The sequence below is a fragment of the Mesoplodon densirostris genome, chromosome 9, assembly GCF_025265405.1.
Source record: "Mesoplodon densirostris isolate mMesDen1 chromosome 9, mMesDen1 primary haplotype, whole genome shotgun sequence".
Lineage (NCBI taxonomy): Eukaryota > Metazoa > Chordata > Mammalia > Artiodactyla > Ziphiidae > Mesoplodon > Mesoplodon densirostris.
In genome coordinates this window covers 101,414,289-101,439,925 of record NC_082669.1, presented here as the reverse complement: position 1 = coordinate 101,439,925, position 25,637 = coordinate 101,414,289, and the positions used below count along the sequence as shown (strand labels likewise).

At 40.5% G+C, this 25,637-nt stretch overlaps 1 protein-coding gene across 3 annotated transcripts in view; it reads right to left on the bottom strand.

The window, feature by feature from the left end:
• AGK (acylglycerol kinase) overlaps positions 1-25,637 on the bottom strand; it is an 87,654-nt gene that overhangs the window by 44,239 nt on the left and 17,778 nt on the right. For all 3 annotated transcript variants that reach the window (XM_060108219.1, XM_060108220.1, XM_060108221.1), the window contains 3 exons: positions 10,929-10,968; positions 8,004-8,083; positions 2,835-2,910 (listed from right to left, as the gene is read on the bottom strand). In XM_060108219.1, coding sequence (XP_059964202.1) covers positions 2,835-2,910; positions 8,004-8,083; positions 10,929-10,968 — 196 coding nt within the window. The remainder of the gene's footprint in view (positions 1-2,834; positions 2,911-8,003; positions 8,084-10,928; positions 10,969-25,637) is intronic.

Below are 25,637 nucleotides of genomic sequence, written 5' to 3'. Positions count from 1 at the left end.
GGTACGAACCCGTGTCCCCTGCATCGGCAGGCGGACTCTCAACCACTGCGCCACCAGGGAAGCCCTGTATGTTTTTTATCTGCATTCCCTCCTTTTCACTTTGAATGGAAGCTCTTTGAGGACAGAGAGGGAAATCTTGTTTTGTTCAGACTGTATCCTCAACATGTAGAACAGAGCTTACTTTGTAGTAGGTACTCAAATATTTGCAAGAAAAATTGATAAATATGAATAAGTACATGAATGAAAGAACCAAAATTCAAAAAGATATTGACAGATTTAACAGACCATAATTTAAAAGATTACATTAATAGGGATGACACATTTGAGGCTCTGATCTTAAGAGGAAAATTCCAAATGCAACAAAGAGAAAGGATAAAGAGTGGCCTAATGATGCAGAAGAATTGAACCTCATACCTTTCACAAAAATTAACTCAAAATGGATCATAGACCTAAATGTCAGGGCTTCCCCGGTGGCACAGTGGTTGAGAGTTCCCCTGCTGATGCAGGGGACATGGGTTTGTGCCCCGGTCCAGGAGGATCCCACATGCTGCGGAGCGGCTGGGCCCGTGAGCCATGGCCGCTGAGCCTGTACGTCCGGAGCCTGTGCTCCGCAAAGGGAGAGGCCACAACAGTGAGGGGCCCACGTATTGCAAAAAAAAAAAAAAAAAAGATCCTGTTTTCATGCCTTTACCAATGATGCATTAAAATATAAGGATACAAAATGGCTTAAGTAAAGATAAGTAAAAATTATACCAGGTAAAAACTAATCAAAGCAAGCTAGTATGGTTACTAACAATACTAGATAAAATAGACCACAGTAAAAGACAGCATTAGTGCTAAAGAGAGTAACTCTATGACAGTGTCAACATGCAAGAAAAATGAAATAATTTGAAATGTAAATGCATCCACTGACATAGTCTCAAAATATAAAAAAGCAAAAGTGGATAAAACTACATAGAGAAACAGACAAATTTATCTAGTGTGATATTTCAAACACCTCTTTCTGAATAATCTATAGTTCAAAAAGAAGAAAAAAATCAGTAAGGACATGTAAGATTTGAACGACACAACTAACAGACTTGACTTAATGGACATATATAGAACATGGTACCCAATAACTGATATATATTCTTTTTAGGCCTACATAAAACATTTATGAAAACAAACCACATGCTAGGCCATAAAACAAATCTCAATAAACTTAAAATGCTGGAATTATATAGACTACATTCTTTGACCATAACACAATTAAATCAGAAACCATTAACAAAAAGATGTGAGAAAACTTTAGATTTGAAAATTTTAAAACATGCTGAATAACTCGTAGGTCAAACAAAAATCATGATGAAAATTAGAAAACATTTAGAAATGAATGATAATGAAAATATTATATATCAAAACTCCTAGGATGCAGCTGAAGCAGTAAAGTTTATAGCTTTCTAAGAAAACACCAGGAGAGAAGGGTGAAAATTAATTAAATAAACATCCAAGTTAAAATGTCAAAAAGAACAGCAGAAAAAAAGCCAAAGAAAGTAGAATGAAGGAAACAATAAAGACAGACCAAAAGTTAATGAAAGAAACATAAATGAAAGGATCAACAAACCAAAAAATGGTTCTTGGCAAGGATTAATTAAATTGATGCACCTCTCACATGACTGGCAGGCCAAAAAAAAAAAAAAAGCACAAATAAACAATAAAACAATATTGAGCAAGAAAATGATGTATTTCAGATGTTACAGAAATTTAAAAGTTAAAAAGAAGATATTATGAACAACTTGATGCCTATTAATTTGAAAACTTAGATGAAATTCACAAATTCCTTTAAAAAATTTACCTTACTAAAATTAATTCAAGAAGAAACAGAACTTCCTGATGTACTTCTACAGCCATTAAAGAAATTTAATATACAAAAAAATTTCCTTTCAAAGAAAGCTCCAGGCCCAGATGGTTTTCCTTGTGAGTGCAACCAAACACTCCAGGAAAAAACAATATCAGTCTTAAATAACCATTCTCAGATCTCTCATACGTAGAGTCTGCAATATGCATTACAGGTCCTGAAATAAATGTCAGTTTTCTTCCCCACTCTCCCATCCCCAGACGCAGACAACTAGAAGACCGACAAGCTGGAGAAGAGAGTTCAACATCAACATTGCATGGTCAATTGGACTAAATGACCGTTCAATCTCTATGATTTAATGAAAGTGTGTAATATTAAAAATTGGTATACCATAGATTTACAAACATGGTAACAGTGATTTTCACCAAATACACACACCTATGTATATACCACACACATAGCACTTAAAGTCAAGAAAGTGGAGTCTTGAGACATCTTCTAAAATAGCACAATTCCCTCTCATTTACTTTTGTCCCCATTTCTTCTTACCCAAATCTCGAAAATTCTAAAGCTTTACCACTTAAAATTCCTCACCTGAAATAATTCCTCACCAGAAAGAAAATGTTTACCTGTCTGCGGAACTACCAAGAAATTAAATTAATTACTCAAACTTGAAATTTCTTCTTAATAGTCAGAAAAAGAATTCTTACAGCTGTAACAACTTTCATCTTCCAAGAGACAATAGTTCTACGTCCTATCTGTCAGATGACAGGAGCCAAGTTCATGGCTCCATTTAATCCTGTTCTGAAAGTGAAAAGCTGACCGTGGTTGGAAAAAACAATATTATCTTATTAATTATCAGAAGAAGAACACAACATTGACTTCTCTGTTCTTATCTTCTAAGTGATAAGTGATTTCTGCTAAGAAGTCAAGAGAAGAGGATATGTTATAAGGAGGGGTAGCTTGGATAAAATTAACATTCTAGAGCAGTTCTCACCTTAACAATAGTCACATCCATGCCAGATAAGTGTAAAATCGGGGCAGCATTTTTTTCAAATAGAGTCCTGGCTTTGCTGTAGACAAAGGAAAAAAACACAAATATTTTAACACGAGTTCTCAAGAGGAAATATAAAAAGCCCAACCATCTTCTCTAGAAGAGAATAAGAAATAGCATAGAGAACACGTTTCCTCTATTTGTTCAAGGACAGGAAGGCTAGTGAAGAGTAATGAGTTTCTCTGGATATAAACGTGGACTCTTTCACTCTGGGGCCTCCAAGATTTTGCCCCTTGTCTAATACAATAAGCTCTTACCCATGTGGGATGCTTACAGTGCACAATCTAGTTCCTCTAGAGGAAGTGTGTACACTGGATATGGCTCCATTCAGGCAACAATGTCTGATTCACTCAACAAGCATTTACTGAGCCTCTACTGTGTGCTAGACACATCTAGGAACTGGGCAAACAATAGGACAAGGCAGACAAAAATACGTGTAACTGAGGTATAATGTAATAAGCCCTCATGGAACTTATTTACATTCCAGTGGTTGACTGAGAATGTACTAGAAATCAAGGGATACAGAAGCTGCAAAAAAGTCCCCAATTGCGGAGTCTCAAAGTTGAATAGATGTTAAAACATACCAATCAGCTGACTTGTCTTTTACCCAAATATTTTCAACTATCACATCACAAAACAAAACAAAAACTAGTACTTTCAAAACAATCAACACCAAACATGTAACTTTTACATCCACATTTACTCAGTCCTCTTTCAAAAAGATTATTTTTTTTATCAGTGATGCATGCTTCAACTTTCTTAAGAATATTTTATACTAGAAACAGACACAAAAGTAGTGAATGAGGAACATGTAGAGTTATGCACAGACCAACTTCAACATTCTTTAAACTAAAAAGAAATAGCCATCAAATGGAACACAGAACATAAAACATTTCTGATTATGAATTAAAATAGAAACTAAGAAGCTTGAGCAAATTTTCACAGGAACCAAAAGTATACCTTGAACCGAGGGCACACCTGAGCACGTGATAAGCAAATTAAACAAATATATCCTCCCTCTTCTACAGCTCTGAATGCTTATTAGAATGAACATGAAAGGCTAAATGGAAATTTCTCCTTTCCAGATCACCATTTCTGGGGCTTAATCCAAAAATAAAAGGTGAGCTAGTGATACTGTAAACATTTCTCCTTGCAGGGTTGCTTTTATTACTAGGTTGATAAGAAAGGGTCAGGTGGAAGTGGATTAGATCTATCTCTGAGAAGCAAAACTCTGGAGAAGTCTCAATCAGCTGTATTAATCACTTACAACACATCTATAAGCTCCTCTGAGTTAGTTTAAGAAATAAGATTTGGGCTTCCCTGGTGGTGCAGTGGTTAAGAATCTGCCTGTCAATGTAGGGGACACGGGTTCAAGCCCTGGGCTGGGAAGATCCCACATGCCGCGGAGCAACTAAGCCCATGCACCACAACTACTGAGCCTGCGAGCCACAACTACTGAAGCCCACACGCCTAGAGCCCATGCTCCACAAGAGAAGCCACTGCAATGAGAAGCCCATGCGCTGAAATGAAGAGTAGCCCCCGCTCGCCGCAACTAGAGAAATCCCGCACAGCAACGAAGACCCAACTCAGCCATAAATAATAAATAAGTTAATTAATTAATTTTAAAAAAACAAATAAGATTTTCAGAAGTAAAATGAGGTATCACCTCAGAATGGCCATCCTCAAAAAGTCTACAAAGAATAAATACTGGAGAGGGTGTGGAGAAAAAGGAACCCTCCTACACTGTTGGTAGGAATGTAAATTGGTGCAGCCACTATGGAGAACAGTATGGAGGTTCCTTAAAAAACTAAAAATAGAAGTACCATATGATCCAGCAATCCCACTCCTGGGCACATATCCAGAAAAGATGAAAACTCTAATTCGAAAAGATACATGCACCCCAGTGTTCATAGCAGCACTATTTACAATAGCCAAGACATGGAAGCAACCTAAGTGTCCATCAACAGATGAATGGATAAAAATGTGTGTGTGTGTGTGTGTGTGTGTGTAGAATATATTATATACATTATATATAAAGGAATATTACTCAGCCATAAAAGAATGAAATATTGTCATTTGCAGCAACATGGATGGACCTAGAGATTATCATACTAAGTGAAGTAAGACAGAAAGAGAAAGACAAATATTATATATTACTTATATGTGGAATCTAAAAAATAATACAAATGAATTTATTTAAAAATAGAAACAGACTCACAAACATAGAAAACAGTTATGGCTACCAAAGGGGGAATGGATAAAGTAGTAGTATGGGATTAACAGATACACACTACTATATATAAAATAGATAAACAATAAGAATTTACTGTATAGCATAGGGAACTATATTCAATAACTTATAATAACCTACAATGGAAAAGTATCTGAAAAAAATATATGTATGTATATATAACAATCATTTTGCTGTACACCTCAAACTAACACAAGACTGTAAATCAACTATACTTCAATCAAAAAAAGAAAGAAAGAAAGAAGATTTGAACATTTGGGCCTTTATTCACATCTTTGTGATGCCACAGGTACAGAAAATCTCTAAAGCGGAAGGGAAGGCATTTTTTTTCCTTCTAATATGCCATATAAAAGATTGAAAAACAAGTGTTACCAGTAATAAATGTATTATTTATTATATAATTAAGGGTGCGATAGCACCAGAGTTAAATAAAACTTTCTATACCTCTGGCAACCTGCAGGTTCACACGCACACACAAAATAGTTACTCCTTAATGTATTATTTATTAATGCAAAACACAGTTATTTCCTAAAGCTCTAATGTAGTTTTAAACCAGTACTACATAATGAAATAGCTACATGATAAATTATAAGTTATGTGTCAGGTCAGAGCCAAGATGACAAAAATAGTACAGTTAAATAGTGAAATCTTTAAAAAAAAGATGCTGGAGAGTTTCCAAGTGGCTGCTTCCTAGAAGCATGCAAGGATTCACCTTGTTAAAGAGAACCATGACTTGAGAAAAGAAACACTTTCCTTACCCTAACCTGCAGATAAAGGTATTACACTTTTCAACAAGAACCTACCTTTAAAAATGCAAATACACTTAACATGTAAAAGTGTAAATGGAACCTAAAACTTCTCTAAAAAAAAAAGTTTATTCATTTTTAAAAAATGCAAATATCTCAAGTAGGAACTCAAAATGACTGATTATAGCTTCAACAAACTACCATATATTTCAAGAGAATTAGCAAGTTACTAACTTACTAGATCTCTAAAGGAATAGGACCTGGAGCAGTTACAACAACGGAGGCAAAAGGAGAGATCCAAGGGTGGGAGAGCCAAGGAGAGAACCTTCTGACCCAGCCTACAGGTCAGTAATACCAAGAACAGCAGCTTATATTTCTTTTATCAAGTGCTAACTAGGAAATGGAAAGAATGCTGAATACCTTATAGGCATTACCTCATTTAATCCTAAAGAATGACACGGTAACTTTTATAAGGCATGTGCTATTACTTTTCACACTTTACAGATGAGTAAATTGAGGATTTAAGAAGTTAAGCAACACCGGCAGTATCACAGAGCAGGGAAGAGTATACACAGGATACACCCAGTTCCCTGCTAGCTTCTCCCACAGGCTGCCAGTGACTATTTAGTTATCTTGGGTATTTTGATTGTGTTGTGTTAGAACCTTTGTTGATATTTTTGTTCAGTGTTGGTTTTAAACAAGAATGAACAAGAGGCCTTAGGACTGGTATGTTTATGGGGGTGGGAAGTGGCTCCAACAAAGGTGGGCAAATATGATTCAATTAGGTAGAGTAATGGAGCCGATTTAGACAATCTGTAGGTAGATATCTTAAACTGCTGAATTAAGAAGAAATAAGGCGTGACTAGCCCTCACATCTGTGAAGCCACACGCATTACCTCCCAAGAAGTGACTAGAGAAGCTTATTCCAGAGCCCCTGCGTTTCTCTACAATGTTAACCTTACCACTTAGAAGCTACTACCAACTATGCTTTTTGTTGCTGTTCTTATTATCTTAATGTCATTTGACTTCGAACTTAGAGAATCCAATCTAATACATACTTATTAATTTTTCCTCAGTCAGGACAAAAAGAATTGTTCTGGCCGTTAGATAGAATAAAAGCTATCACTTTTTCTCCCCCTCAACCCTTTAATTCTTACTATTTTTAAAAAATAATTTTAAATTTTAAATGATTTCTTCTAAAAGCCACCCAAAGTCTTATTTACCTTTCCAACTGAATGAGAGTTGTACCTAACTAGCAATGTAAAAAAAAAAAGTTTTTATTTCGCTTACGGTACTTTTAAAAATTAATAGACTATTTTTTAGAGCAGTTGTTAGGTTCACAGTAAAAATGAGTGGACAATACAGAGAGTTCTCACACACACCCTGCTCCCCTACACACACACACACACACGTGCACACACACACACACACAAAACCTCCCTCACTTTCAATATCCTGCACCCGTGTGGTACATTTATTACAATAAATGAACATGGACACATGACTGTCGACCAAGGTCCCAGCTATTCTTCACATCTTAATTCTCACAGTTGCCTCCCATGACTCCTCGAGGCCAACCAGACCAGTTTACAGACTTTCCTGTGACACAGCAAAGGACAGTAGTCAGCACTCCTGCCTGTAGGTCGCCGCCCCACGGGCCATTTCATCAGTCGGGAACACTGAGTGTTCTCCCTTGACTGACCTCCAAGACCTAACTCTACATTCACCACTTTGGGAAAGAATGTTTCTGACCTCACAAGGCCACAGTGCTTTCAGCAATCTCTGAACATCTTGTAACAGAGATGGACTCATAACTTACATCACAGCAGCAGAAGTTGTTCCCAAGGGGGCTACCACCAAGCAGATAAGACTGATTCGAGAGTGTTAATTCTGGAATAATTATTAAACTTCAACTAGACCAGTTAGCTAGGCATCAGTTAGCTTTACAGTTATATCTGATTAACCGTGATTTCTACATTACAGTTGAATCTTATTGCTACAAGTGTCCTGAACCTAGTAGCTCCAGTTCCACACAATCCAACCAGCTGCCTAGTATTCTGTGACTCTTTTCCCCTTAAAAAAACCAAATCTATAACAAATCACAAACTGAACTACCCTTTGCAAGCGGCAGGATTGAGAAAGACGGTTGCCTTCTTCACTTGTGCATTGGGAGGAATAAGTTGATTGCCAAACACCTAAAAAGGAACAAAGAAAAGTTTTCAGTAAATGTCTTTCTATTCAGTTAGTGAGCACATATATTCTTTCATTCCAAAAGAATTTACTTCTGGCAGATATGGCGTCTACCCTGGGGAAACAAATGTTCTTTCTGGATTTCACGTTGACAACCCCACCATAAACAACAACAATAAAAGTGCACCTTTATTTAATGAAAATAAGCTGAATTTTATATTGTAATAACACGCCCTGCTTCATTCACCTACTAAAGGTAAGTAACTTTTCTTTTCTCTGTAAGATATGACTAGGTTTATTACAACCAGTAAGTCCGTAGTCTGTCACAACGGAAGTTTAATTTGTCTTTAGTTTTCAGAATATAACCTTTTTCTCTTTTAACTTATTACTAAAGCTTATTCATGAAGAACCTTCATATTACCAGTTAATCTTCGTATCTTCATACACGTAAAAAATAAATCTAATACTCTATTTGCCTCCTTTCTTTGCAACCTTGATAAGTAGCATCAACTGGTACAGGAAAAGAAATGTAATTAATATTTACTAAGCACCTAGTATTTGCCACTTCCACACATATTAATTCTTAGTTCTTAGAAACCAAGGAGGTATTAAATAGTCCCATGTTTACAGATGAGAAAGCCAAGATTCAGAAAGATTAAGTCAGTCAAAGTCAAAGTGTGAATAAATTACAAGCCTAGAATTTATATGAATCTAACTCCAAACGTCTACGCTATCAGCTCTAAAGAGCTAATAAATGATGAGGCAAAGTTAAGACACCCAGAGGACTAGATGCAAAGAGTGAAAATGAGAAGTAACGGGAGGAGGAGGTGGTCAGTAAAAGGAATGAGAATAGGAAAACCCCAAAGAGGGCAAAATGGCGAGTCGTAGATGGTGGGAAGTAGGTCTGGGCCAAGAAGGTAGAATTAAGTACAGAAGCACAAAGTAAAGATAGGAGAAAAATGGAAGTTATACCAAGATTTTTATTAAGTAACTGATCCCAACTCTACCACCTCCCTGACAGCCCACTGGAGATCCTTTGTCACCACTGTCTATTTCTTGCTTTAAAAAAAAATAAACTTCTATTTCTGAATACTTCAGAAAGACATACTATTTCTTTGTAAAAAGTTTCTGTGTACGTTATAATTACTACTCTGTGTTCACTCTTACTGAGTTAGATCTTAACATCTTAACAAATCTCTAAATATTGTAATTTGTTCTTTTTCTATCCATACTATTTCTGAGATTTGGTCAGAAATGATTTAATTAACCTGCCAGATTCCAGATCTACAGTTCTAGATTATTCCTCCTGGTCCTGGGTTTTTAACCTCTAGAAGTCTTATCTACCTGCAACTCATGTCTCAGGTTTACATGAGACTACAATGAGGTGAGTTTATGTGAGATTAAAAAAAAAAAAAATAGGGCTTCCCTGGTGGCACAGTGGTTGAGAGTCCGCCTGCCGATGCAGGGGACACGGGTTCGTGCCCTGGTCTGGGAAGATCCCACATGCCGCGGAGCGGCTGGGCCTGTGAGCCATGGCCGCTGAGCGTGCACGTCCGGAGCCTGTGCTCCACAACGGGAGAGGCCACAACAGTGAGAGGCCCGCGTACCGCAAAAAAAAAAAAAAAAAAAAAAAATCATATTCTTTCAAGAATTTAGACTGAAAAGGGAAGGACACAAACAGGAAAAGTAACTAGAGGGAGGGGGCTATAAGGATGAATTCGCTTCCTTTTTTCAGATGGAAGGAGCTAAATGGGTGTCGGGAAGTAGAGAATTAGAACAGTGGGAAAAGTAAGCAGAGATGGAGTTCAGAACAGAGGTGGAGGTATTTACTTTGCACAAGAAAGGGAGTATCCCATGACCACTCTTCCTTCAAGGGGGAAAGCCTTCCCCTCCCAAGAGGATTTTCCAGTTGCTAATGGAAAATTAGCCTGGGGTAAAGATCACCTCAAATTTAATATTAAAGTTTATTTGAATTGATTTCCAAAACAACTTAGAGCCATAAGAGATAAAAACAACAAAGCAATCGAATTCTTGAAACACGGATTTAGAACAGTTAGGGAATCACTAAAGAGAGGAATTTATTAATAGTGTCTATTGTCATTGTCATCCACGGAAACATTTCAAAAACAAACATGAGGTCTGCCACCCACCTCTCCTACTAAATGCATCATGTCTTTTGTCATTTTTTAGTTTCACGTTTCTTTTTTGGTATTTCTGACATCGTATGCCTGAATGACATAACAAAAAGGCAACTCAGTCGTGCAAATTAATCTGCAATGTATAACGCACACATTTGGAGGGGAGGGAAGAACAAAAATGTGGCCTTAAACTTGAAAGGATTAACAATTCAGCTACAACTAGATAGATGAATATTTAAGTGCAATATCATGGGAGACGGTCTGAATCAGTTGTGCTAAAGAGACAGGCTTTAAAAATATGAATCAACAATTTTAAGAAGATTTGACTTTGAGAGGTAACACCTGTTCTGAACTGATATCCTTGGGGGTTATTCGGATTAGGGATGATTCGGGCTTTAGCCAGATCTTCAAGGACACCTGCAGACATGAACAAATTCCCAGAGTGCCAACCAGTCCAGTTCTGTGTTCTCTGGACTAATCCAGAAGTAAACAAGTCTAAAGGGCTGGGCGTTAGAACTGCTCTTCACCAGACTGTTAACTTCCTCCAGTTCTATTAAGAGTTGGCTGGCAGCCTGATTCATCCTGATAGTGGGGAAAAAATAGCCAAGCTGCACTGATGCAAGGCACTGTGCAAGTCCCCCTGGAACAGCCTGAGATTTCTGCACAGTGGAGATAAGGCGGGTTTTAATTGTTTCATATTAAATGGCATTACCTGAGCTTCTTGACAGGCTGCTCTCCTTAGCAGGTTATCACTATCAAAGTAAACAAAACAGAATGAACGTTAGCTTTAATAAGTAGGTTCAGATCCAAGCAAATCATCATCATTTTTTAAAATATGTATAACTCTTCCCTATAAAATACCCAAGTCAAAGTTTCTTAAGACCTGTAACAAATCATGGGCACATTTGAAAAATACTTTCTCTGAATGAAACCCGGTGTTAGGTTTCCATACTATGGGAGGCATGATAATCCCTCCTCCCTCTAAGATGTCCACATCTGGGAATTCCCTGGCAGTCCAGTGGTTAGGACTCAGCGCTTACACTGCCGTGGGCCTGAGTTCAATCCCTGGCTGGGGAACTAAGATCCCGCAAGCTGCGTGGCTCGGCCAAAGCAAAAAAAAAAAGGATGTCCACATCCCAGAACCTGAAAATGTTATCTTATGTGGCAAAAGGGATTTTGCAGATGTGACTAAGTTAGGATCTGGAGATAAGGAGAGAATCCTGGATTATCCAGGTGGGCCCAATCAAACCACAAGGGTCCTTAAAAGCAGAGAAACTTCAGCAGCAAATATGACCATGGAAGGATGGTCAGAAAGATGCAACCTCACTGGCTTTGAAGATGGAAGGTGGCCATAAGTCAAGGAGTGTGGGTACCCTCCAGAAGCTGTGACAGCAAAGAAATGGGTTCACCCCAGAGCCTCCAGAAGGAATGCTGTCCTTGCCAACACCATCATTTTAGCCCAGTGAGACTTGTGTTGGACCTCTAATCCACAAAACCATAACATAATAAATTTGTGTTGTGTTAGATCACTAAGTTTGTGGTAATTTGTTAGGGCAGCAATAGAAAATGAATGTACATACCCTGCATTTTTCTTATCCAGTAGAAATTATTCAGGTCATTTGCCAGAAATAAATTTAATGTGTAGTTGCTTCTGCTAATGTTTTATCTAAATCAGGGGTCCCCAACCCCCCGGGCCACAGACTGGAACCAGTCTGTGGCCTGCTAGGAACCAGGCCACACAGCAGGAGGTGAGCAGTGGGTGAGCGAGCGAAGCTTCATTTGTATTTACAGCCGCTCCCCATCGCTCGCATTACCACCTGAGCTCCGCCTCCTGTCAGATCAGCGGCAGCCTTGGATTCTCATAGGAGCTCGAACCCTACTGTGAACTGTGCATGTGAGGGATCTAGGTTGCGCACTCCCTACGAGAGTCTAACGCCTGATGATCTGAGGTGGGGCTGAGGGGGTGATGCTAGCGCTGGGGAGCAGCTGCAGATACAGGTTATCATTAGCACAGAGGTTTGACTGCACAGAGACTGTAATAAATCAACTGCCTGCAGACTCATATCAAAACCCTATCAGTGAGTGGCAAGCGACAATTAAGCTGCATCTTACGGAGTAGACTGGACATAAGCAACACACTTCAGGTGTCACTGTCTCCCATCACCCCCAGATGGGATCATCTAGTTGCAGGAAAACAAGCTCAGGGCTCCCACTGATTCTGCATTATGGTGAGTTGTATAATTATTTCATTATATATTACAATGTAATAATAAAGAAATAAAGTGCACAATAAATGTAATGTGCTTGAATCACCCCAAAACCATCCCCCACACACACCCGGTCCCTGGAAAAACTGTCTTCCACGAAACTGGTCCCTGGTGCCAAAAGGTTGGGGACTGCTGATCTAAATCTCTTATTTTTTATATCACAGCCAGATACTCAATTATATCATAAACAGAAAATTTGGGCATGAGGCAAAATTTTGCCTTGCAAAAATGAAAACATTCTATCAGAACATGTTCATCTATTTAGCATAAAGCTTTCTAAAATGTTTGTGCCACTTATGCCTTAAGAGCACTTTAAATGGCTGACTGCCTACTGGGTTCCAGAATCTTCTCCTTGTAAGAGTCAATTCTAATGCATGTTGCTGGCACTGCTAAGATAATAACTTCAACCTGATTAACAACAGTTAAGAAAACTAATACCCAGAAAACATGACCAATAAACAATTTATAGGAAAGAATTAAAAGGAGAAAAGTGTTATTTCACTTAAATTTTCTGTCTAGACCTTTTTCATAATATCAAAGACCTTGAATTTTGCATTTTTATAGTCATTCAAATCTAATTTTGACATTTAAGTTTGGACTAAAAAAATTAAACAATCTTTTGCTTTCTGCCATGGTTGCAGTCAAAGGCTATGGATTTTTCTTCCATAGCCAGGCTGGAGGAGGACCCCTAGGTTTCACAGAAGAGTCAGCTTCTATGAGAAAGTGGAAGTATCTCTTCCCTAAGGGGAAGTATCTCTGCTGCCCACCTGAAACCTAAGGGCAATGACAATGTCCCATTACAATTATAACAACACCAGTACCTCAAAAGCATATACGGTTTTACAACGAAGATTTTAGGGGGACCGATCCCTTGTGAGGTCTACCCCACAAGGCGCCTTCACAGCCAGGTTCGGTCCCCTGCTTGAGTGACACTGCTCCCTACTACCCTGTGGTGAAGGGAGTCCTACAAGCGCCCCTCCCCTCCCCCACCCAAGAGTCACAAATATTCATGTTCTGCTCTTGTCTTCGCTGCCCCTCCATCAACTGCTCTAGGTGACTTAGTCTAACATCAACAAAATATACACACATGCCAGATGAGGTAAATTCAGGGTACAAACTAGTAAAGTAAAAAATAATTAACATGTCAGTAACCCTGTACAGTTGACTTGATCTCTCACACCCATGCCCTTCTGTACAATGATGAGGTAAAATACTGAGCCCTCAGTAACTGCCAGATCATAAAATAAAACTGGGTTCCTTGTAGTCAGCAGAGCATTGGCACCAGATTCCCCCGGGCTCGGCCAACCCTCAGTCGAGCTTCCGTACTGCCTGGGGTACCACTTCCAGCCTCACAGGACTGTCTTCCTGAAACCACTTGCCTCAACATGGTTTTCCTAGTAGACAGAATGACCTGTGCCTCCACTCTCTTATCCTACAAAGACATCCTGTGGATTATTCTGTACAAGTATATGCTGCTACAAAAGCTGAGTACCTATCTCTCTACATCCCTGTCCATTTCCCCCAAGCCAGCTCCTCCTCTTCCTACTAGGGACAGGCCTCCGAGGGCACCAGGCTCCTCTGGGTCATTAGTAGATACCATCTCCCTTACTGAATCAGCCACACTGATGCCTGTGGACCCAGCTGAAAACACAAGACCCCCAAACATATACAAGAATATGGGTAGCACCTTGGATCACTTTTTTCCTCGATTCTTTTTTGTTTTTTTGATGGTTAAACTTGTGATGCTACCAAACGTAAGGTAGACAGCTAGTGGGAAGCAGCCGCATATCACAGGGAGATCAGCTCGGTGCTTTGTGACCGCTTGGAGGGGTGGGATAGGGAGGGTGGGAGGGAGACGCAAAAGGGAGGGGATATGGGAACATATGTATATGTATAACTGATTAAATTTGTTATAAAGCAAAAAAATAAATAAATAAATAAAAAATAAAAAACTTGTGATGAAGTATATTATTAAAGATCTCAGCTCTCTCGAGCTTACTAATACTGCTTGATGTATCAGGCTGCTATTCAATATCAATAGATTTTTTGATAGTTAATTCCCTGGATTTTACCGTGTCTAATGGAACGTGCATGCTGCCAATGCAACCCGTGAGGAAGCCAGAATATGTACCAATTTAGACACTACAAAAGAAATCCTCATTATAATCACACTTAATTTTTTAAATATCAAAAATGGTATTAACCATGTTGATCACGCTCTCTGAACCAAACTGTCTCTAAAAATCAAACGTATCCTCAAAGGAAAAAATATTTCTCCTATTGACATATTCTGATGGTCTACAGAAAGCTCTAAAATCTATTTCAAAAAAGAAATTTCAAAAACATTTTCTGTAATGGCTGCGTTGGTGGAATAGAAAATAACTTAAAATTCACAGAACAACTACTGTGTGCCAGACACTATGGCAGTTGTTTTCATAAACCTTTAATCTCTGCAACAACCTTGCCAAGGCAGGCATTATATTCTCATCTTACTGACGAGGAAGTCCAGGCTCAGAGAAGTGGGAGAGCTGGGTTTCAAACCCATGCCAACCTAACCCTACAGTAAGTGCCTTAAGGCTCTTTCTTTTTAATTTCAGACAATACTGAATGGGCAATACTCCTTTGGATGTATACATTATAGCACATTTATTAAATTTATCACATTACTTCCTAGTTTCATCTAATATAACTCTTAAGATTTACATTCATATAATTTTTTAAAATAAGTTCAGGTGGAATAAAGCTCCCAAAAGTGATTGGTGAAACAAACTTATTTAACACAAAGTGCCAGGTACAGCACCATGAACAAGATTTGGTCCTGATCTGAAGAAGCTTAGGATCCACTTGGCAAAGAATAGCTCTTGGTAAATATCAGTGATATAGTAAAAGACATGTTTCTTGATAGATAATATGCCAGGCACTGTGCTAGATGTCTGGGATATACCAGTGAATAAGCCCAACATTCCCCATCCTCATGAAGTTTACACTTGAGAAGGGAAGAAAGACAATTCGACTGGCAATCATCAAATGATGTGACTTTTATGTGCACCATGAAAGGGGCATATAATAGGGGCATCTAACCTAGTCTTGAAGGAATTAGAGAAGACTTTTTACAGGGACAGTGAAGTTGAGATCTGGGAGATAAATAAAAAGTAGCCAGGCAAAAATAGGGAGGAGAATGCGGGCAGAGGAAAGCGTATGTGAAAAGCCTGCAAGCGCTAGATCACGACCAAGGTAGGAAACTGAAAGCAGTTCGGGACAGCTGCAGGCAGCAAGCCAGGGAGAAGCCAGGTACCAGCCAGACCACCAAGAGCCTTTTTTAACCTATTTAAGGAATGGGGATTTTATCCTAAGGGCCATAAGAAGCCATTAGAGGGTTTTAAGAAGAGAACTGATATGATCAGGTTTACACTGTAGAAGGATCCTTCTGGCTGCAGTGTCAAGAGGGCAAGGGTCAAAGGTAAGATTGAATCCAGGGAGCCCAGGGAGGATTCTTCAGGAATGCAGGTCAGCGATGAGGACTAGAACCAGGATCGAGGTAGTGGGGACAGAGAGAAGACAGATGCAGCAGACATTTGGGAGGTAAACTTACGGGCTGGCTCGTGGGAACCAATGAGAAGGGAGGGGTCAAAGATGGTGCCCACATTTCTGCCTTGACCTTCCAGTGGAAGGCAGCGGGAGGTGGTACCTGTCACAGAGATGGAAGGCAGGAGGAGGGACAGGTGGAGGAGGGAGGAAGCTGAGTTTAGTTTTGGATTGGTCAATCGGAGACAGTGATGCTCCAGGGCACAGCTGGAAATACACATCTGGAATTCCAGACAGAGCTCTTGACTAAAGACACACATGGTAATAGGAGGGGTGAGAGGGGATAAGATCATTTCCATGAGTAGGTGAAAGCAGAAGCCGGAAGAGATACCCTGCACGTTGGGACCCTCCACAGAGAACACCACATGACTCTCAGGTAAATGGAGACTGCACCTCATCTCAAAGCCAAAGGAAAGATGTGGTGGACAAGCAAGGAAAAAGGCTAAGCATCCTTTCCCCTATCTCCCATCATGCTCTTGATGTTGCCTCTACTCTTGGCAAACTGCATGCCTTGCTGTTCCTAAAAGACAGAGCAGACTGCACTTTTCCCCTCCAAGGATGTGGTCATTTTATCCCCTCTCCCTTTAAAAAAAAATCGAAGGCCAAACAATACCACCCACACCCTTACCTCACCACACACAAAGCTGCTTGTCATATCTTTCCTCCTTGATTATAACTGTCTTGAAGTCATGGATAATTCACCCTTTTCTCTTCCACAGCACAGAGCACAGACTCCGTAGGTAATCTAAGATACTCTATAAATAACTTTAATAAATAAGTGGCAAATGTTTGAACATGAGAGACTGACTCACTGTGCCCAGACAGGCAGACTCTGTTCTGGAGGATAAACTGAAGGTTATTCTTTGTAGGAGTATCTGGCATTCTTGAACCAAGAGATCAGCTGGGATGGGTCTTCAGCGTCATGACCACCAAAGGGCAAGAGGAGGGCTCACTGTGGGGCAGGACAGGAGAGGAGGGGAAACTCCAACCAGTCAGAGGAGCTTTACTAGATCAAGAAGACCCAGGGAGGGGGGGTGTATGTTTGCCAGAGAGGGTAATGGAACCAGAACCCTCTAGAAAGTCTAAGTCAAGAACTCCTTTTGGTACACCAGGAAGCACCATAAGAACTGTCCCAGTGGCTGAGTTTGGTGTCAGAAATTCCAGATTGCTAATGAGTCAAGAATCTGATTGGGAAACGAAGACCCTATGACCAGGAAAAAAAAAATAAAGGACTGTATATAAATTCCAGACCCATGCTCTTTCCACTACAGCATGCTGCCTCCTGAGAGAATGGAAGTTTAACACAATTTAAAAGAGGTGCTACAAAATGTAGTCCTATCAAAAAGAGTCCCTGAAGGTCTGCTCAGTACTAAAATGCGGGTTCTTTGACAGAAAGAAATTACAAGCTTCTGGATTAGAAAATGAAAAAATCTGCTGATGTCACCCTGCCTGAGGCTTTAAAAAAATATGAACAATGCCTGCTACCACAGGAAGTGAGATGCTCTCAACTTATTCTGAGCCATAAATGTTTTATTTATTACTTTAGTACTGCAAAATAAGATAAGTTGTTATTTCAATAACAACTCTACACGGAGAGAAAAATCACATGGATCCATCCTATTTCCCAAAAAAGACTTCCCGCTATAGTCTAGAGGCAAACTGTACAGCAATTTCCACCACCAGCTTTTCCCTTCATGCATGCAAACACAGTTTTTGCTTTACACAAAACAGATTTCAAGTCTAGATGTTTGTAACAACTACTTCTACTAATCAAAGTGTATTAGAATTAATCATTATATTGCAGTGGTGGTACCCACTGGTTGTCAGCAGGGATAGAGTGGAAACGGAAGCAAAGATGAAAATGAACCTTTGAGAAGTGACTGTCTTGTGTGTAAGAGGGGAAAGCTCTTTCAAACTACAGATTCCTCCTCAAGCCTATGCCACCTCCAATTCCCCACCCAAGGGCTGCTGCAGTGAGCCTCTGTCATTCATGGGAAAATGCTGACTGCCCCTGCCTAAGAGAAAGGCATGTGACAAAGCCGGAAGAAATGCAGCCCCTTAAACAAGAATGCTTGATCTTTGAGGCCTGAAGAATGTTCATTTGGATAGAAGAAAATGGATAGTATGCAGATTAGAAACTCCAAGAGAACAATGAAAACAGTAATGATTTTTTTAAGGTTTTTTTTTGAATGATTCTTTAAATTCTACAGTGCTTTACAATTTTCAAAAGTTTCACACACATGATTTCATATAATCCCATAACCCTTTTTTCCCCCATCCCTATATTGCCCCTCCCCCTTCCCTCTCTCCACTGGTAACCACTAGTTCGTTCTCTATATCTGTGAGTCTGCTTCTTTTTTGTTTTTTCACTAGTTTGTTGTATTTTTAAAGATTCCACATATAAGTGATATCATACAGTATCTGTCTTTCTCTATCTGACTTATTTCACTTAGCATAATGCCCTCCAAGTCCATCCATGTGGCTACAAATGGCAAAATTTTATTCCTTGTTATGGCTGAGCAGTATTCCACTGTATGTATGTAAGTATATATACACACACACATACCACATCTTCTTTATCCATTCCTCTGTTGATGGACACTTAGATTGCTTCCATACCTCGGCAGTTGTAAATAATACTGCTATGAACACTGGGGTGCGTTGTACCTTTTCAAATTAGTGTTTTTGTTTTTTTGGATGTATACACAGGAGTGGAATATCCTTCCAGATAGATTTCTGTACTTAGGTATATTTAACAATGCAAAGATAAATTTTTTTTTTTTTTTTTTTTTTTTTTTTTTTTTTTTTTTGCTGTACGCGGGCCTCTCACTGCTGTGGCCTCTCCCGTTGCGGAGCACAGGCTCCGGACACACAGGCTCCGCGGCCATGGCTCGCGGGCCCAGCCGCTCCGCGGCATGTGTGATCTTCCGGGATCGGGGCACGAACCCGTGTCCCCTGCATCGGCAGGCGGACTCTCAACCACTGCGCCACCAGGGAAGCCCCAAAGATAAATATTTTTAATAATATAAAGCAAGTCAAGAGCATTTCCCCAAGACTGTTATTTGCCAAAATAGGAAAGGAGGGAAGGAGGGAAGGAGGGAGGGAGTCAGTCAAGTCCATGGTTAGCAAGAATGAATAAGTCAGCATTGAAATTAAAAATCCAGAGAAAGTAGCTTCTCTGAGGAATGAGCTGATACCACAACCCCTTTCGTATCTTGTCTCAATAAAGTCAGTCCACCCAGCAGGGCTTTGCCAAAATATGTTTCACCCCATTTAATATGTAAGATGTGTGATTTACCCCAGAGATATCAATTTACCCACTATTTAACCATGGCTTCCTGAACATTTACACTAATTTTCAGGTCTACAATCCCTGTTTTTACTATCTTTATTGATTTCTTTGTCAAAGTGTTAAAGTTCTACAGCTTTAAAGGTATTTTATCTAAAGCTAAATAAAATGCCTTTATCAAAGGCATCCAAACCCAAGTTCCATTTCCTGACAATGAACATTTTTAAGGCTGGGCAAGTCCTCAGAAATTATCTAGTCCAATGCTTTTCAACCTCCCCCAACACAGCCTGATCCCCATCAGTCAAATGACACGACATTCCATTGGCAAGAGATACACACATACCACACCACACACACACACCCACACACACACACCCCTTATGTGGTGCCAATCCCTAAACCCCACGTGATTCTGGTGTGTCCACTTAATGAGGGAATCCTTCAACAGTGCCATCTCCTTTGAGCTCCTAAAAAATACCCAATTGATCTAGTCTGAGAAACTTCTGGCCTGGGAATTTGCCCATCATTAGACAGAAGTTACTCAAAGACTGAGCAGTAGAACTTAAGCCTTCTCGTTCTCAACAATGGCCTTTTTTCTCGCAACACTCTGCTTTTACTCTGCTCTCTACGGGCATCCCCGAATGACACAAGAAGCAGTCAATAAATCTCCATCCACTCTTTAATCACACACGCAGGCATATGCCTCGGTTATGGTCACCTCAATTCACGATTGGTAACTATAATGATTACTTGATCTCCTGCAAGTAGGCTTAGGAAAAAGCCCAACTAAATCTGACCCCACTCTTTATGCATTAATTCAAAAACACTTATTAGCCAAAGATTCAATCTCTGTCCTCAGCGGGAAGGCCCCATCTATAATAATGGCCAGCAGCGGCACAAAGCTCTAGTTGAACTAGTGCTTATTCTTTCTCACTCTCTGAAATATAGAAATCCAAAAGCTATCTTCCTCCAATCTTACCTGTTCCCAGCCATTTTAGTCTATACATGTGTGCTTAAGTGGAACACGCCACTACTTCTAAATATTTCAAGTACCTTCTAATTCCTCGGGTTTTCTCCACAAAACTTCTCCTCTCCAGTTCAGGATAGGAAATGACTTCATGAAAAATGGCATCCCGAGGGCCCCTCTCATACAATAAACGAGTCATTTGGGTCTGTTCTGTAGAACTTTCCATCAGCCAGAGAGATGGAAATGGGTTTGGCCAGTTATTCCCTCATCCCATTGACCAAGAGAAATGGACATGTAGGAAGCCTAAATTGTCTCTCTTCCTCCTCTTAGAACATGAATTTATTCTATTTTCACCCTCTTATTCGAGCCTCAGCTTTCCCTAAAATACCAATTTCTGTTCCGACTCCACCGCCGTATTAATATTCACAGGAGCTGAGGTCTGAGGACCGTCTCCGGCTAGCTGCTAGGTTACGCTCAAGTGTGGGCTTTGGCTGCCTTTAAAGGGCATCGTTCCTTGAGATGCTACCACTAGCCACTTTTTCAATGACTCCTACCCCTACCTAATTCTCACAAGTATTCTGACATTCTCTTATGGTTCACTTACTTCTTCCACTTTCTGCTCTTTTTTCCATCCATTCATTTTTAGCCTACATGCCAACTCAAACATTCTATGCCACATACTTTTCTTCACATACTGCATTAACATTAACTTTACTAGGCAACCCAAATACTAGTTCTTTCCGTTCTGTCAACCATTATACATTTGCATATACAATTACACACAAATACACATTGAGTAACAATTATATACAAGGTCCTCGCACCTATTTGCATAGAAAAAGAAAAGACAGGGCTTCCCTGGTGGCACAGTGGTTGAGAGTCCGCCTGCCGATGCAGGGGACACGGGTTCGTGCCCCGGTCCGGGAGGATCCCACATGCCGGGGAGCGGCTGGGCCCGTGAGCCATGGCCGCTGAGCCTGCACATCCGGAGCCTGTGCTCCGCAACGGGAGAGGCCCGTGTACCGCAAAAAAAAAAAAAAAAAAAAAAAAAAGAAAAGACAGAAAACAAACAACACAGAGATTATGACAGGTATTCAGGAAGAAAGCACAGGAAGAGAGAGTCCCTTCCGACCTTCCTCCCACCCGACAATGTGCTCTGTATAAATTGCATGCAGAAAGAGGTTATTTACTTTGAGATCCAAGATTCAGCACAGATCTGGATAACTTCTGACCTATAAACACATAAACTAGTAGCTACTATTGTCAGTATTTCTGCAGTTCCAGCACATGCAATATTTGAGATGTCAGTTACTACCTGGGGAAGGGTTAATTTTAGCATCAGCTATGATTATTCTCTCTGCAGTGCTTGGAGCAGCTAAAATCACAGATATAAATACCCCTAAAAATTATGTAAAATCTACAAAACAAAATATAACTTAAATATACCTCTGCCATTCCATCTCAGTCCAACCCCATCCCACTCTACCTCCCACTAGTAAACATATGGAAAACACAGAAAGGAAGCAAAATAAACAACATAGTTTTTTTTTAAAAGAAGAACTCTCTTTTCTAAATAATATGACAAAGAGTTGAAAGGGAAAATAAACTTCACTGCACTTTAAAAAAAAAAGAAAAAAAAAAAGCTTCCCCTATTCCCTATCAAATCTGGGCTGACAGGCATGTTATTTAATTGCCCATAAATGAATTTCTTTAAATAGCACCTATTAATACTCCAAATTTCAGCATCAGCTTGTGCTCAGAAAAAGAGAAAGAGAGAGAGAGAGAGAGAGAGAGAGAGAGAGAGAGAGAGAGAGAGAGAGAGAGAGAAGAAACTTGAAACCGCTAAAACGTAAAACAAACTGCTTTCTTCAGATTGCAACAAAATCTGGAATGAGAAAAAGCCATGAGGGGGAAGAGCCTTGCTACCTTCTGCTGCTGAACCAGCCGGGTCCTGGGCCACTGACTGCAAAGTCAGAGGCTAATGTGAATGGATGTCCAAGTAAAAATAAAACATCTGCTTGGTCAGAAACCGCAGAGATACTGAGAAATAAAGCACAAGGCATTACTGGAACCATAATCTGTACCAAAAGAAACAGCACAGGTCTAGTCAAGTGTGGCTCCTGCATAATTTCCTCCTGAAATCTGACACACTTACCCCTGGACATCCTGTCAGGGTTTCAAACTCAACACATCTAAAAGGGAATGTAATACCGCCTCCTTAAACCAATTCTCCCTGGCAACCTTCCTCTTTCTGTATCACCAATTATCCTAGACCTGAAGCTAAAAAATGATTTCACCTACCCTCCTCTCCTTCAGCCAGACACCCAATCATCTAGTAATAATTACGGCATTTATCTAGTGGCAACTCTAAGCCGGGCACGTGACATGCACCATCTCATTGAATCCTGACAGGTAACCTGCTAAACAAGACCTCACTGTCCCCATTCACCAATAAGGAAAATGAGGCTCTGAGGTTAAGGGAATTAAGTAACTTGACGTGGCCAGTAAGTAGCGACACCCAGACCAAACAGAAGTGTGTCTGCCCACAGCGCCCACGCTTGGGCATTGCTCACTCTGCCACAGCTTCATAACCGCCCTTTAATTTCCCCCCCTAATGCCACCACCCTGGCTCTGGCCTTTCCTACCTTCTACGTGAACCACTGAAACGCCCTCCCAGTTTTCGTGCTTTTCTCCCTCCCATGTCTCTTGCACAGGGAGACGGATTCAATGTCCTAAACTCCACTTCACAACATTCTCCTCTCCTTGAGCATCTTCACTGAGTCTTCACTGCTCACCAAATACTACAAACTTCCTAGAGTCAAAGCCTTCCCCAATCTGGCTTTCCCCACACTATACTGATAAAAACAACTCTAGTGAAGTCAAATTCTTCGCCAATCTCCAAAAATACACTGTGCACTTCTTTTTTTTTTTTTTTTTTTTCTTTTTGCGGTATGTGGGCCTCTCACTGTTGTGGCCTCTCCCGTTGCGGAGCACAGGCCCCGGACGCGCAGGCCCAGCGGCCATGGCTCACGGGCCCAGCCGCTCCGCGGCATATGGGATCCCCCCAGACCGGGGCACGAACCCGTATCCCCTGCATCGGCAGGCGGACTCTCAACCACTGCGCCACCAGGGAGGCCCCACTGTGCACTTCTGAATGTCACCTAGAAGTGACATTCAAGTCATGAATGTCACCTAGAACATTGTCCCACCCAGTCTGCAAGGCCCCACTCAAGACATTTTTGTTATGATGCTTTCTCTAATGAGGAAGGACAAGTGGAAAGGCAGCACTATCTCTGATGGAGAGCTTGCTTTGTGCCAGGTCCAGTTTTAAGAAAATCTGCATGACAGCCCAGTGAGATGCATCCACCATGATGCCCATTTTACAGACAGAGAACTGAAGCACCTTTTCCAGGGTCGCAGACTGGTAAGGGTAAGTCGACATTCAAATCCATCTAGCTGCCCTCCTCTTCACCATGTTGCCCCAGGGGGCTCTCAGAATCGACTTCTCAACTTTCTAACAGGTGGGTCAGGCTGATCCCAACTGAACCCACTGATCAAGCTTAACATCCTCAAAAGCAACACAACCAGACACCGCGTACTTCCTGATGTGATACAGTAAGAAATCCACAACAGGCCTATGAAGCTTTCTTGACAGAAAAACTAACCCTGATTGGAATCACACCTCCAGAGCAGTGCTCCTCAAACTTTACTGTGCACGCAGACCCCCTGGGGATCCAGTTAAAATGCAGGTTCTGACTCAGCAGGTCTGGGTCGGGGTCTAGGATTCTGCATTTGTAATAAGCTCCCAGGAGTGAGCTGTGCTGCTGGACCACGGCTCACGCTTTGAATAGCAAAGCTCCAGAAGCCAGACATAATCACCGGTGGACAAGACACAGGCGAGACAGAGAAACAAGGTAACTCATGGCCGGGACTAGAATGAAGGGAGTGAGGAACCACTTGCCTCAGGTGCAAAATTTAAGGGAGCACCAGAAGACATAGGAATGGAGATAAACATTTTAATACAGTATTTTTAAAAATCAAAATGAACGTAAAAGACCCATGATGAACACAATATCAGAGTTTTAAATAAAGGCAAGACTCAGTATTACTGATTTTTCTTTTTGCTCACATTCCGATATGGCTCTGCCCAGCACTGAACTGTATAAGTTAACCGCCAAATCTGGAGGATGAAAAATTCTAAAGGGCACATGTAGACATGCCTGGTTGCTAAAACAAATAAATACTATGAAAGGAGGAGGGGGTTAGAGTTTACGAGGCTAAAGAACAGACATCAAACGCAATGTGTGAAACTTGTGTTGATACTGACTTGAATAAAACCATAAAACAGAATTTTGGGTCGACAGGCAAAATATAAACACAGACTGAATATTAGATGACGTAAAGGATTTTTAATTTTGTTAGGTCATGTCAATGGTATTGTGATTTTTTTTAAATTCGTTAATTATTAAAGATAAGATACTAAAGTATTTATGGGTAAAATGACATGAGATATATCTGGGATTTGCTTTAAAATATTCCAGAAAAAAAAAAAGTAGAGGAGAGAGATGGGATGAGATTAGCAAAATGCTGGTATCTGTTGAAGCTGGGGGACAATACAGGGGGATTGTTACACTACTCGAATGTGTATGTTTTAAATTTCCATAATAAAACAACGTTTAAGTAGCCCTCTTTGCCTTAGGTGCCCTAACACTGACTTTGTGCCACTCAAACAGGACACAGCACGGAGCGCCTTATTCATCCATAATAAAAGGAGCTGCTTTTTCTAATGTGTGCCAGGAACTGTGGTGATCTTATTTAAATGTCACAATAATGTTGTGAGATACTGTGTGGATGAAGAAGAGTGAAGTTTAGCAAGCTTGAAGAACGTGCCCGAAGTCACACATCAGCAAGTGACAAAGGCAAGGCTTGAACCCAGACCCAACTGACTCAGGGAAGCCCGATTAGAAGCACGACATTCTATCATCCGTCTTACGCCCTGTGGGGCTGAAGGCCTAAGACAACCTCAGTTTATAGTTCATCTCTCATGCTACCTAAGACACAGGAGCCATTCTGAGAGGTGACGAGGAGGCCCTGGTTTTGAATCGGGGCCCTGACACTGTCCAGCCGTGTGACCCTGGGCAAATTACTCTACCTTGCTGTCCCTCAATTTCTTCATCTTTGTAGGGCTATTAATCTCACACTAGTATGAGATTAACAACCGTCTCACAAAGTTGTTAGGAAGATAAAATGAGCTAATAAATGTAAAGTGCTTACAACTGTCTGACACATGGCAAGCACTGATTAAGTGTTAGT